This window comes from Pseudophryne corroboree, chromosome 8 (genome assembly GCF_028390025.1).
Source record: "Pseudophryne corroboree isolate aPseCor3 chromosome 8, aPseCor3.hap2, whole genome shotgun sequence".
Classification (NCBI taxonomy): Eukaryota; Metazoa; Chordata; class Amphibia; order Anura; family Myobatrachidae; genus Pseudophryne; species Pseudophryne corroboree.
This window is the reverse complement of record NC_086451.1, coordinates 137,149,150-137,162,312: the sequence shown is the minus strand read 5'-3', so window position 1 is coordinate 137,162,312 and position 13,163 is coordinate 137,149,150. Positions and strand designations below refer to the sequence as shown.

Below are 13,163 nucleotides of genomic sequence, written 5' to 3'. Positions count from 1 at the left end.
CAGAGGAGCAAGAAGGTCAGAGGTGCGTCCTTTCTTGCCAGAGGCAGGGGTAGAGGAAAAAAGCTGCACCATGCAGCTAGTTCCCAGGAACAAAAGTCTTCCCCGGCTTCCACTAAATCCACCGCATGACGCTGGGGCTCCACAGGCGGAGCCAGGAGCAGTGGGGGCGTGTCTCCGACATTTCAGCCACCAGTGGGTTCGCTCACAGGTGGATCCTTGGGCTATACAAATTGTGTCTCAGGGATACAAGCTGGAATTCGAGGTGATGCCCCCTCACCGTTACCTAAAATCGGCCTTACCAACTTCCCCCATGGAAAGGGAGATAGTGTTCGGGCGGTTCGGTCAGACCCATTTTAAATTTAAAATCCCTGAACATTTATCTGAAGAAATTCAGGTTCAAAATGGAATCGCTCAGAGTGGTCATTGCAAGCCTGGAGGAAGGGGATTTTATGGTGTCTCTGGACATCAAGGATGCTTACTTGCATGTCCCAATTTATCAGCCTCATCAGGAGAACCTCAGGTTTGTGGTACGGGACTGTCATTACCAATTCCAGACGTTGCCGTTTGGCCTGTCCACGGCACCGAGAGTTTTTACCAAGGTGATGGCGGAAATGATGGTGCTCCTTCGGAAGCAAGGGGTTACAATTATCCCATACTTGGACGATCTCCTCATAAAGGCGAGGTCCAGGGAGCAGTTGCTGATCAGCGTAGCACACTCTCAGGAAGTGTTGCGTCAACACGGCTGGATTCTGAACATTCCAAAGTCGCAGCTGATTCCTGCGACGCGTCTGCCCTTCCTGGGCATGATTCTGGACACAGACCAGAAGAAGGTGTTTCTCCCGGAGGAGAAGGCTCAGGAGCTCGTGACTCTGGTCAGAGACCTCCTAAAGCCGAAACAGGTGTCGGTGCATCGCTGCACGCGAGTCCTGGGAAAGATGGTGGCGTCATACGAAGCCATTCCCTTCGGCAGGTTCCATGCGAGGATCTTTCAGTGGGATCTGCTGGACAAGTGGTCTGGATCGCATCTTCAGATGCATCGGATGATCACCCTGTCCCCCAGGGCCAGGGTGTCTCTTCTATGGTGGCTACAAGGTGCTCACCTCCTCGAGGGCCGCAGATTCGGCATACAGGACTAGGTCCTGGTGACCACGGATGCAAGCCTCCGAGGGTGGGAGGCAGTCACGCAAGGAAGAAACTTCCAAGGGTTGTGGTCAAGTCAGGAGACTTGTCTGCACATCAATATCCTGGAACTAAGGGCCATATACAATGCCCTGAGTCAAGCGGAGCCTCTGCTTCGAAACCAACCAGTGCTGATTCAGTCAGACAACATCACGGCAGTGGCCCATGTAAACCGCCAGGGCGGCACAAGAAGCAGGGTGGCAATGGCAGAAGCCATCAGGATTCTTCGGTGGGCGGAGAATCATGTACTAGCACTGTCAGCAGTGTTCATTCCGGGAGTGGACAACTGGGAAGCAGACTTCCTCAGCAGACACGACCTCCACCCGGGAGAGTGGGGACTTCATCAAGAAGTCTTCACGCAGATTGCAAATCGATGGGAACTGCCACAGGTGGACATGATGGCGTCCCGTCTCAACAAAAAGCTAAAAAGATATTGCGCCAGGTCAAGGGACCCTCAGGCGATAGCTGTGGACGCACTAGTAACACCGTGGGTGTTCCAGTCGGTCTATGTGTTTCCTCCTCTTCCTCTCATACCAAAGGTGCTGAGAATTGTAAGATAAAGAGGAGTGAGAACAATACTCATTGTTCCGGATTGGCCAAGAAGGACTTGGTACCCGGAATTGCAAGAAATGCTCACAGAGGACCCATGGCCTCTGCCTCTCAGACAGGACCTGTTACAACAAGGGCCCTGTCTGTTCCAAGACTTACCGCGGCTGCATTTGACGGCATGGCGGTTGAACACCGGATCCTAGCAGAAAAGGGCATTCCGGAAGCAGTTATTCCTACGCTGATAAAGGCTAGGAAGGACGTGACAGCAAAACATTATCACCGTATATGGCGAAAATATGTTGCTTGGTGCGAGGCCAGGAAGGCCCCTACAGAGGAATTCCAGCTGGGTAGATTCCTGCACTTCCTACAGTCAGGTGTGACTATGGGCCTAAAATTAGGGTCCATAAAGGTCCAGATTTCGGCCCTATCCATTTTCTTTCAAAAAGAACTGGCTTCACTGCCTGAGGTTCAGACGTTTGTTAAGGGGGTGCTGCATATTCAGCCTCCTTTTGTGCCACCAGTGGCACCTTGGGATCTTAACGTGGTATTGGCTTTCCTGAAATCCCACTGGTTTGAGCCACTTAAGACGGTGGAGCTAAAGTATCTCACGTGGAAAGTGGTCATGCTGTTGGCCCTAGCCTCAGCTAGGCGTGTGTCAGAGAATTGGCGGCTTTGTCATGTAAAAGCCCCTATCTGGTTTTTCATATGGACAGGGCAGAATTGCGAACTCGTCCGCAGTTTCTGCCAAAGGTGGTGTCATCTTTTCATCTGAACCAACCCATTGTGGTGCCTGCGGCTACTCGTGGCTTGGAGGATTCCAAGTTGCTTGATGTAGTCAGGGCTTTGAAGATCTATGTTGCCAGGACGGCTGGAGTCAGGAAGACTGACTCGCTGTTTATCCTGTATGCATCCAACAAGCTGGGTGCTCCTGCTTCAAAGCAAACCATTGCTCGCTGGATCTGTAACACGATTCAGCAGGCTCATTCTGCGGCTGGATTGCCGCATCCAAAATCAGTAAAAGCCCATTCCACAAGGAAGGTGGTCTCTTCTTGGGCGGCTGCCCGAGGGGTCTCGGCATTACAGCTTTGCCGAGCTGCTACTTGGTCGGGTTCAAACACATTTGCAAAGTTCAACAAGTTTGATACCCTGGCTGAGGAGGACCTGGTGTTTGCCAATTCGGTGCTGCAGAGTCATCCGCACTCTCCCGCCCGTTTGGGAGCTTTGGTATAATCCCCATGGTCCTTACGGAGTCCCCAGCATCCACTAGGACGTTAGAGAAAATAAGAATTTACTCACCGGTAAATCTATTTCTCGTAGTCCGTAGTGGATGCTGGGCGCCCGTCCCAAGTGCGGACTTTCTGCAATACGTGTATATAGTTATTGCTTAATAAAGGGTTATGTTATGTTGGCATCCATTGGTTGATGCGCTGTTGTTTGTTCATACTGTTAACTGGGTAAGTTTATCACAAGTTGTACGGTGTGATTGGTGTGGCTGGTATGAGTCTTACCCTGGATTCCAAAATCCTTTCCTTGTAATGTCAGCTCTTCCGGGCACAGTTTCCTTAACTGAGGTCTGGAGGAGGGGCATAGAGGGAGGAGCCAGTGCACACCAGATAGTACTAAATCTTTCTTTAGAGTGCCCAGTCTCCTGCGGAGCCCGCTATTCCCCATGGTCCTTACGGAGTCCCCAGCATCCACTACGGACTACGAGAAATAGAATTACCGGTGAGTAAATTCTTATTATTTCTTTTGGTTTAAATAATAAATAGGCCCTCTTTTGTTTTGCAACTAAGTTAACATACTATTCAAATAAGTAGCTTACTTAACCACTTAACTGATGATTTTTTTCTCCAAAAACCGCTCAGAAATTGAAATTTTTTTATGACTGAATTAGGTAAAGGACATGAATTTAACCCTATTCAAAATGATTTTAGTTAAAAAAAAGCCAAAAAAAAAAAAAAATATATATATATATATATATATATATTTAATAATAATAATAATAATATTATTTTTTCAAACATCGGAACATCGAGACCATCGGAACATCGGAAACATCGCAACTTTAGTCTTTAGAGACCGGACAGCTGCCAGGTACACAGGGGCGGCTTGGGGGCGATGATTTACACTTCACAGCGGCTGCTATTGTCTGCAGCCGCTGGGGGATCCGGCCGTGATGACCGATCAGCCGTGATCGGCATCACAGCAATCAGTAGGGGAGAATGCAGGGAGGCTGAAGAACCTTCCGGTCCCTCTGACAGCTGCAGCGGGGAAAAGTTTTCCTTCCCTGCCGCTGTTAACACAGTTTATCTGACTGGTCGCATCCTGTGCGACCAGGTCAGATAAAGCACTTGCAGTCATCTGATGCGATCATGCCAGGCAAGTGGTTAAGCTCTGTACACACAGTGAGATTTTTACTATCTTCTATTTTGACTTTGCGATTTCCCCTGAACTCCCCGGAGTCCTGAACCACCGATATCGAGTATCTTTACTTGAGATTTTGACTGTGAGATTTTGACTAAGTGCCAATTTTGTTTATACTATGTACTAGATAGTACACAATATAGTCAAGATTAACGTGCCTTCACAGTCTATTTTTTCTTGCGATATCGACCCGCCGGAGTGCGCATCGGTATTGCAGCTGGCTAAATGCAGTGCGATTTGCACTAACTTTCCTTGCGATTTTGACTATATACTCAAAATCGAAAGGATAAATCTCACTGTGTGTACACACCTTAACACCTACTGTATGTATAATTTTTTCAAATTGTACTCCAGCTTCCTAGCAGAACAATGGCCTCATATAATTAAATCCGGAAAGCCTGCCAGCTGATGGGAGCTCAACATGTCAGAATTACACACACATTATACTACAGGACTGCAAAATTCAAAGCTTACAAGAACAAGTTCGGTAATAGGTTATCATCCTTCTGCCAGCCCAGGAGTGAAAGTAAAATGCGAGTTCCCCTGTAGTTCTGTTTGCAGGCAAACTCTCCATACTTATGAAGGAAATGGTCTGTTTCTTATTGAAGTAAAGGTTATAGAGGTAACAATGAAAGATTGCCATGGAACAGTGCCATGTGTACTCACCTGTGTTACGTAAGATGTTATGCTCCTTGCAAGCTTTTGGCAAGATTCACTTGGTAGCAGTCCATCCCTCTCAAATTCCGAAGGGTCAGATATATCTTCCATTCTGTTGATAATTTGGAGGCACCGCAGCTCTTCTGACATTCCCTGAGTTTGTGCCTTCAGCTGGGAGAAATAGAGATAGTAAAATAAATATTTTCTCTTCTATGGCATGTAGTCAGCATACAAGTACATAATTCTGTGTTGTCCCAATAAAATAAGTCTGTCTGCTTGTATTTACCTAAGCTGGCAATCTCGATGTGTCAGTAGTCAAATAGTGTCTGTCTAGTATCTACAGATTGCAGGAACAGCTTACTAACTGGCAAATACTGTACATCAATACACCTTGTACAGAATGCTCAATGCAGGTACAAATCATAATTAAAATATTTTCTAGAGAGATCTTCCCTCATTTGTTTAATTTATACTCCCCAACAGATAATGCGATGAAATTCAATAAATTATGCATTCTCTTATTATAAAAACAAAACACAGTATAGGGTTGAGTTAAATACATAATAAGAGGTGCTACTGTACCGAGACTTGTAGATGGTAGAGATGAGCGCCTGAAAATTTTCGGGTTTTGTGTTTTGGTTTTGGGTTCGGTTCCGCGGCCGTGTTTTGGGTTCGAACGCGTTTTGGCAAAACCTCACCGAATTTTTTTTGTCGGATTCGGGTGTGTTTTGGATTCGGGTGTTTTTGTCAAAAAACACTAAAAAACAGCTTAAATCATAGAATTTGGGGGTCATTTTGATCCCAAAGTATTATTAACCTCAAAAACCATAATTTACACTCATTTTCAGTCTATTCTGAATACCTCACACCTCACAATATTATTTTTAGTCCTAAAATTTGCACCGAGGTCGCTGTGTGAGTAAGATAAGCGACCCTAGTGGCCGACACAAACACCGGGCCCATCTAGGAGTGGCACTGCAGTGTCACGCAGGATGTCCCTTCCAAAAAACCCTCCCCAAACAGCACATGACGCAAAGAAAAAAAGAGGCGCAATGAGGTAGCTGTGTGAGTAAGATTAGCGACCCTAGTGGCCGACACAAACACCGGGCCCATCTAGGAGTGGCACTGCAGTGTCACGCAGGATGGCCCTTCCAAAAAACCCTCCCCAAACAGCACATGACGCAAAGAAAAAAAGAGGCGCAATGAGGTAGCTGTGTGAGTAAGATTAGCGACCCTAGTGGCCGACACAAACACCGGGCCCATCTAGGAGTGGCACTGCAGTGTCACGCAGGATGTCCCTTCCAAAAACCCTCCCCAAACAGCACATGACGCAAAGAAAAAAAGAGGCGCAATGAGGTAGCTGTGTGAGTAAGATTAGCGACCCTAGTGGCCGACACAAACACCGGGCCCATCTAGGAGTGGCACTGCAGTGTCACGCAGGATGTCCCTTCCAAAAAACCCTCCCCAAACAGCACATGACGCAAAGAAAAAAAGAGGCGCAATGAGGTAGCTGACTGTGTGAGTAAGATTAGCGACCCTAGTGGCCGACACAAACACCGGGCCCATCTAGGAGTGGCACTGCAGTGTCACGCAGGATGTCCCTTCCAAAAAACCCTCCCCAATCAGCACATGATGCAAAGAAAAAGAAAAGAAAAAAGAGGTGCAAGATGGAATTGTCCTTGGGCCCTCCCACCCACCCTTATGTTGTATAAACAAAACAGGACATGCACACTTTAACCAACCCATCATTTCAGTGACAGGGTCTGCCACACGACTGTGACTGATATGACGGGTTGGTTTGGACCCCCCCCAAAAAAGAAGCAATTAATCTCTCCTTGCACAAACTGGCTCTACAGAGGCAAGATGTCCACCTCATCTTCACCCTCCGATATATCACCGTGTACATCCCCCTCCTCACAGATTATCAATTCGTCCCCACTGGAATCCACCATCTCAGCTCCCTGTGTACTTTGTGGAGGCAATTGCTGCTGGTCAATGTCTCCGCGGAGGAATTGATTATAATTCATTTTAATGAACATCATCTTCTCCACATTTTCTGGATGTAACCTCGTACGCCGATTGCTGACAAGGTGAGCGGCGGCACTAAACACTCTTTCGGAGTACACACTTGTGGGAGGGCAACTTAGGTAGAATAAAGCCAGTTTGTGCAAGGGCCTCCAAATTGCCTCTTTTTCCTGCCAGTATAAGTACGGACTGTGTGACGTGCCTACTTGGATGCGGTCACTCATATAATCCTCCACCATTCTATCAATGTTGAGAGAATCATATGCAGTGACAGTAGACGACATGTCCGTAATCGTTGTCAGGTCCTTCAGTCCGGACCAGATGTCAGCATCAGCAGTCGCTCCAGACTGCCCTGCATCACCGCCAGCGGGTGGGCTCGGAATTCTGAGCCTTTTCCTCGCACCCCCAGTTGCGGGAGAATGTGAAGGAGGAGATGTTGACAGGTCGCGTTCCGCTTGACTTGACAATTTTGTCACCAGCAGGTCTTTCAACCCCAGCAGACTTGTGTCTGCCGGAAAGAGAGATCCAAGGTAGGCTTTAAATCTAGGATCGAGCACGGTGGCCAAAATGTAGTGCTCTGATTTCAACAGATTGACCACCCGTGAATCCTTGTTAAGCGAATTAAGGGCTGCATCCACAAGTCCCACATGCCTAGCGGAATCGCTCCCTTTTAGCTCCTTCTTCAATGCCTCCAGCTTCTTCTGCAAAAGCCTGATGAGGGGAATGACCTGACTCAGGCTGGCAGTGTCTGAACTGACTTCACGTGTGGCAAGTTCAAAGGGCATCAGAACCTTGCACAACGTTGAAATCATTCTCCACTGCACTTGAGACAGGTGCATTCCACCTCCTATATCGTGCTCAATTGTATAGGCTTGAATGGCCTTTTGCTGCTCCTCCAACCTCTGAAGCATATAGAGGGTTGAATTCCACCTCGTTACCACTTCTTGCTTCAGATGATGGCAGGGCAGGTTCAGTAGTTTTTGGTGGTGCTCCAGTCTTCTGTACGTGGTGCCTGTACGCCGAAAGTGTCCCGCAATTCTTCTGGCCACCGACAGCATCTCTTGCACGCCCCTGTCGTTTTTTAAAAAATTCTGCACCACCAAATTCTAGGTATGTGCAAAACATGGGACGTGCTGGAATTTGCCCATATTTAATGCACACACAATATTGCTGGCGTTGTCCGATGCCACAAATCCACAGGAGAGTCCAATTGGGGTAAGCCATTCCGCGATGATCTTCCTCAGTTGCCGTAAGAGGTTTTCAGCTGTGTGCGTATTCTGGAAAGCGGTGATACAAAGCGTAGCCTGCCTAGGAAAGAGTTGGCGTTTGCGAGATGCTGCTACTGGTGCCGCCGCTGCTGTTCTTGCGGCGGGAGTCCATACATCTACCCAGTGGGCTGTCACAGTCATATAGTCCTGACCCTGCCCTGCTCCACTTGTCCACATGTCCGTGGTTAAGTGGACATTGGGTACAACTGCATTTTTTAGGACACTGGTGAGTCTTTTTCTGACGTCCGTGTACATTCTCGGTATCGCCTGCCTAGAGAAGTGGAACCTAGATGGTATTTGGTAACGGGGGCACACTGCCTCAATAAATTGTCTAGTTCCCTGTGAACTAACGGCGGATACCGGACGCACGTCTAACACCAACATAGTTGTCAAGGCCTCAGTTATCCGCTTTGCAGTAGGATGACTGCTGTGATATTTCATCTTCCTCGCAAAGGACTGTTGAACAGTCAATTGCTTACTGGAAGTAGTACAAGTGGGCTTACGACTTCCCCTCTGGGATGACCATCGACTCCCAGCGGCAACAACAGCAGCGCCAGCAGCAGTAGGCGTTACACGCAAGGATGCATCGGAGGAATCCCAGGCAGGAGAGGACTCGTCAGAATTGCCAGTGACATGGCCTGCAGGACTATTGGCATTCCTGGGGAAGGAGGAAATTGACACTGAGGGAGTTGGTGGGGTGGTTTGCGTGAGCTTGGTTACAAGAGGAAGGGATTTACTGGTCAGTGGACTGCTTCCGCTGTCACCCAAAGTTTTTGAACTTGTCACTGACTTATTATGAATGCGCTGCAGGTGACGTATAAGGGAGGATGTTCCGAGGTGGTTAACGTCCTTACCCCTACTTATTACAGCTTGACAAAGGGAACACACGGCTTGACACCTGTTGTCCGCATTTCTGGTGAAATACCTCCACACCGAAGAGCTGATTTTTTTGGTATTTTCACCTGGCATGTCAACGGCCATATTCCTCCCACGGACAACAGGTGTCTCCCCGGGTGCCTGACTTAAACAAACCACCTCACCATCAGAATCCTCCTGGTCAATTTCCTCCCCAGCGCCAGCAACACCCATATCCTCCTCATCCTGGTGTACTTCAACACTGACATCTTCAATCTGACTATCAGGAACTGGACTGCGGGTGCTCCTTCCAGCACTTGCAGGGGGCGTGCAAATGGTGGAAGGCGCATGCTCTTCACGTCCAGTGTTGGGAAGGTCAGGCATCGCAACCGACACAATTGGACTCTCCTTGTGGATTTGGGATTTCGAAGAATGCACAGTTCTTTGCTGTGCTGCTTTTGCCAGCTTGAGTCTTTTCATTTTTCTAGCGAGAGGCTGAGTGCTTCCATCCTCATGTGAAGCTGAACCACTAGCCATGAACATAGGCCAGGGCCTCAGCCGTTCCTTGCCACTCCGTGTGGTAAATGGCATATTGGCAAGTTTACGCTTCTCCTCCGACAATTTTATTTTAGGTTTTGGAGTCCTTTTTTTTCTGATATTTGGTGTTTTGGATTTGACATGCTCTGTACTATGACATTGGGCATCGGCCTTGGCAGACGACGTTGCTGGCATTTCATTGTCTCGGCCATGACTAGTGGCAGCAGCTTCAGCACGAGGTGGAAGTGGATCTTGATCTTTCCCTAATTTTGGAACCTCAACATTTTTGTTCTCCATATTTTAATAGGCACAACTAAAAGGCACCTCAGGTAAACAATGGAGATGGATACTAGTATACAATTATGGACTGCCTGCCGACTGCAGACACAGAGGTAGCCACAGCCGTGAACTACCGTACTGTACTGTGTCTGCAGCTAATATAGACTGGTTGATAAAGAGAAGATGTCTATGTAACTATGTATGTATAAAGAAGACTGAAAAAAATCCACGGTTAGGTGGTATACAATTATGGACGGACTGCCTGCCGAGTGCAGACACAGAGGTAGCCACAGCCGTGAACTACCGTACTGTACTGTGTCTGCAGCTAATATAGACTGGTTGATAAAGAGAAGATGTCTATGTAACTATGTATGTATAAAGAAGAATGAAAAAAAACCACGGTTAGGTGGTATACAATTATGGACGGACTGCCTGCCGAGTGCAGACACAGAGGTAGCCACAGCCGTGGACTACAGTACTGTACTGTGTCTGCAGCTAATATAGACTGGTTGATAAAGAGAAGATGTCTATGTAACTATGTATGTATAAAGAAGAATGAAAAAAATCCACGGTTAGGTGGTATTACAATTATGGACGGACTGCCTGCCGAGTGCAGAGACACAGAGGTAGCCACAGCCGTGAACTACCGTACTGTGTCTGCTGCGACTGGATGATAAATGATATAAAAAATATATATATATCACTACTGCAGCCGGACAGGTATATATTATATATTATATAATGACGGACCTGCTGGACACTGTCTGTCAGCAGAATGAGTTTTATTTTTATAGAATAAAAAAAAAAACAACACACAAGTGAAGTCACACGACGAGTGTTTAACTTTTTCAGGCAATCACAATATAAGTATACTACTAACTATACTGGTGGTCAGTGTGGTCAGGTCACTGGTCAGTCACACTGGCAGTGGCACTCCTGCAGCAAAAGTGTGCACTGTTTAATTTTAATATAATATGTACTCCTGGCTCCTGCTATAACCTATAACTGGCACTGCAGTAGTGCTCCCCAGTCTCCCCCACAATTATAAGCTGTGTGAGCTGAGCAGTCAGACAGATATATAATATATATAGATGATGCAGCACACTGGCCTGAGCCTGAGCAGTGCACACAGATATGGTATGTGACTGACTGAGTCACTGTGTGTATCGCTTTTTTCAGGCAGAGAACGGATATATTAAATAAACTGCACTGTGTGTCTGGTGGTCACTCACTATATAATATATTATGTACTCCTGGCTCCTGCTATAACCTATAACTGGCACTGCAGTAGTGCTCCCCAGTCTCCCCCACAATTATAAGCTGTGTGAGCTGAGCAGTCAGACAGATATATATAATATTATATATAGATAATAGATGATGCAGCACACTGGCCTGAGCCTGAGCAGTGCACACAGATATGGTATGTGACTGACTGAGTCACTGTGTGTATCGCTTTTTTCAGGCAGAGAACGGATATATTAAATAAACTGCACTGTGTGTCTGGTGGTCACTCACTATATAATATATTATGTACTCCTGGCTCCTGCTATAACCTATAACTGGCACTGCAGTAGTGCTCCCCAGTCTCCCCCACAATTATAAGCTGTGTGAGCTGAGCAGTCAGACAGATATATATAATATTATATATAGATAATAGATGATGCAGCACACTGGCCTGAGCCTGAGCAGTGCACACAGATATGGTATGTGACTGACTGAGTCACTGTGTGTATCGCTTTTTTCAGGCAGAGAACGGATATATTAAATAAACTGCACTGTGTGTCTGGTGGTCACTCACTATATAATATATTATGTACTCCTGGCTCCTGCTATAACCTATAACTGGCACTGCAGTAGTGCTCCCCAGTCTCCCCCACAATTATAAGCTGTGTGAGCTGAGCAGTCAGACAGATATATATAATATTATATATAGATAATAGATGATGCAGCACACTGGCCTGAGCCTGAGCAGTGCACACAGATATGGTATGTGACTGAGTCACTGTGTGCTGTGTATCGCTTTTTTCAGGCAGAGAACGGATTATAAAGTAAACTGCACTGTCCTCACTAGTAAACTCTCTCCACTCAGTCTCTACACTTCTACAGTAACAGTACTCCTCCTAGTCAGCTCCAGTAAATCTCTCTCAGTCTCTTATAATCTAAATGGAGAGGACGCCAGCCACGTCCTCTCCCTATCAATCTCAATGCACGTGTGAAAATGGCGGCGACGCGCGGCTCCTTATATAGAATCCGAGTCTCGCGATAGAATCCGAGCCTCGCGAGAATCCGACAGCGTCATGATGACGTTCGGGCGCGCTCGGGTTAACCGAGCAAGGCGGGAAGATCCGAGTCGCTCGGACCCGTGAAAAAAAACATGAAGTTCTGGCGGGTTCGGATTCAGAGAAACCGAACCCGCTCATCTCTAGTAGATGGGCTTGCATTTTTGAGCAAACATATGCTAAGAGACCTTATTATTACTTCATGTTAAATTGTAGAGTTTATTATAATTCTGATTATGGAGTATTCTTAGTGTTTGAAGCATGCACCTGCATGTTTTTTTCTGTGTGGCACTAAAAATCTCAGCATGGTAACACCTCTTATGTGTGAAATTAGGATGTGCAGTCTGCTCCCCTCTGTATTTGTGTATATATTGTACACTTGAAGGTGAGACTCCTTCTTTCTGGACTAGCACCCCACCCGTCTGCCCGTGGGTGATTTTAATTAGTGTGTGTCCTTGTATTGCAGTCTACACATTAGAATGGGCACTATGAAAGGCAGCGGTGCAAGTGGGCGGGTACGGGTGGGTACGACGTACCCTTAAGAATTTAGCTGTGGGTACACCGCAGCATGCGCCTCTCCTGCCCCTCAGTGTCTACCTTCAATTCGGCACCGGCCCGTGAGCCAATCAGCTCGCAGACCGGCAGCCAAGGCTCCTGATTGGCTGCCGGACCGCGAGCCTTGATTGGCTGACGGATCGGCGCCTAATTGAAGGTAGACACCCGCACTGCCGCCGGAGACTGAGGGGCAGAGAGGGCACTGTGAGGACATATGTACCTGGCACTGGGGGCATATCTGGCACTGGGGGCATATCTGTATCTGGCCTGGGGGCATATCTGTATCTGGCACTGGGGGCATATCTGGCACTGGGGGCATTTCTGTATCTGGCACTGGGGGCATAAAAGGCACTGTGGGGGCAATTCTGTATCTGGCACTGGGGCATATCTGACACTGGGGGACGTGTGTATCTGGCACGAGGTCATTTCTGGATCTGGCACTGGGGGCATATCTGGCACTGGGGGCATCAATGTATCTGGCACTGTGGGAGCATTTCTGTATCCCGCACTGGGGGCATATCTGGCACTGGGGGGACATGTGTATCTGGCACTGGGG

General features: G+C 47.4%; 1 protein-coding gene across 2 annotated transcripts in view; it reads right to left on the bottom strand.

The window, feature by feature from the left end:
- The window catches only part of LOC134948755 (tumor necrosis factor ligand superfamily member 10-like), a 141,300-nt gene that overhangs the window by 84,065 nt on the left and 44,072 nt on the right, over positions 1-13,163 (bottom strand). For both annotated transcript variants that reach the window (XM_063936955.1, XM_063936956.1), the window contains exon 2: positions 4,819-4,980. In XM_063936955.1, the coding sequence (XP_063793025.1) occupies positions 4,819-4,980 (162 nt within the window). The remainder of the gene's footprint in view (positions 1-4,818; positions 4,981-13,163) is intronic.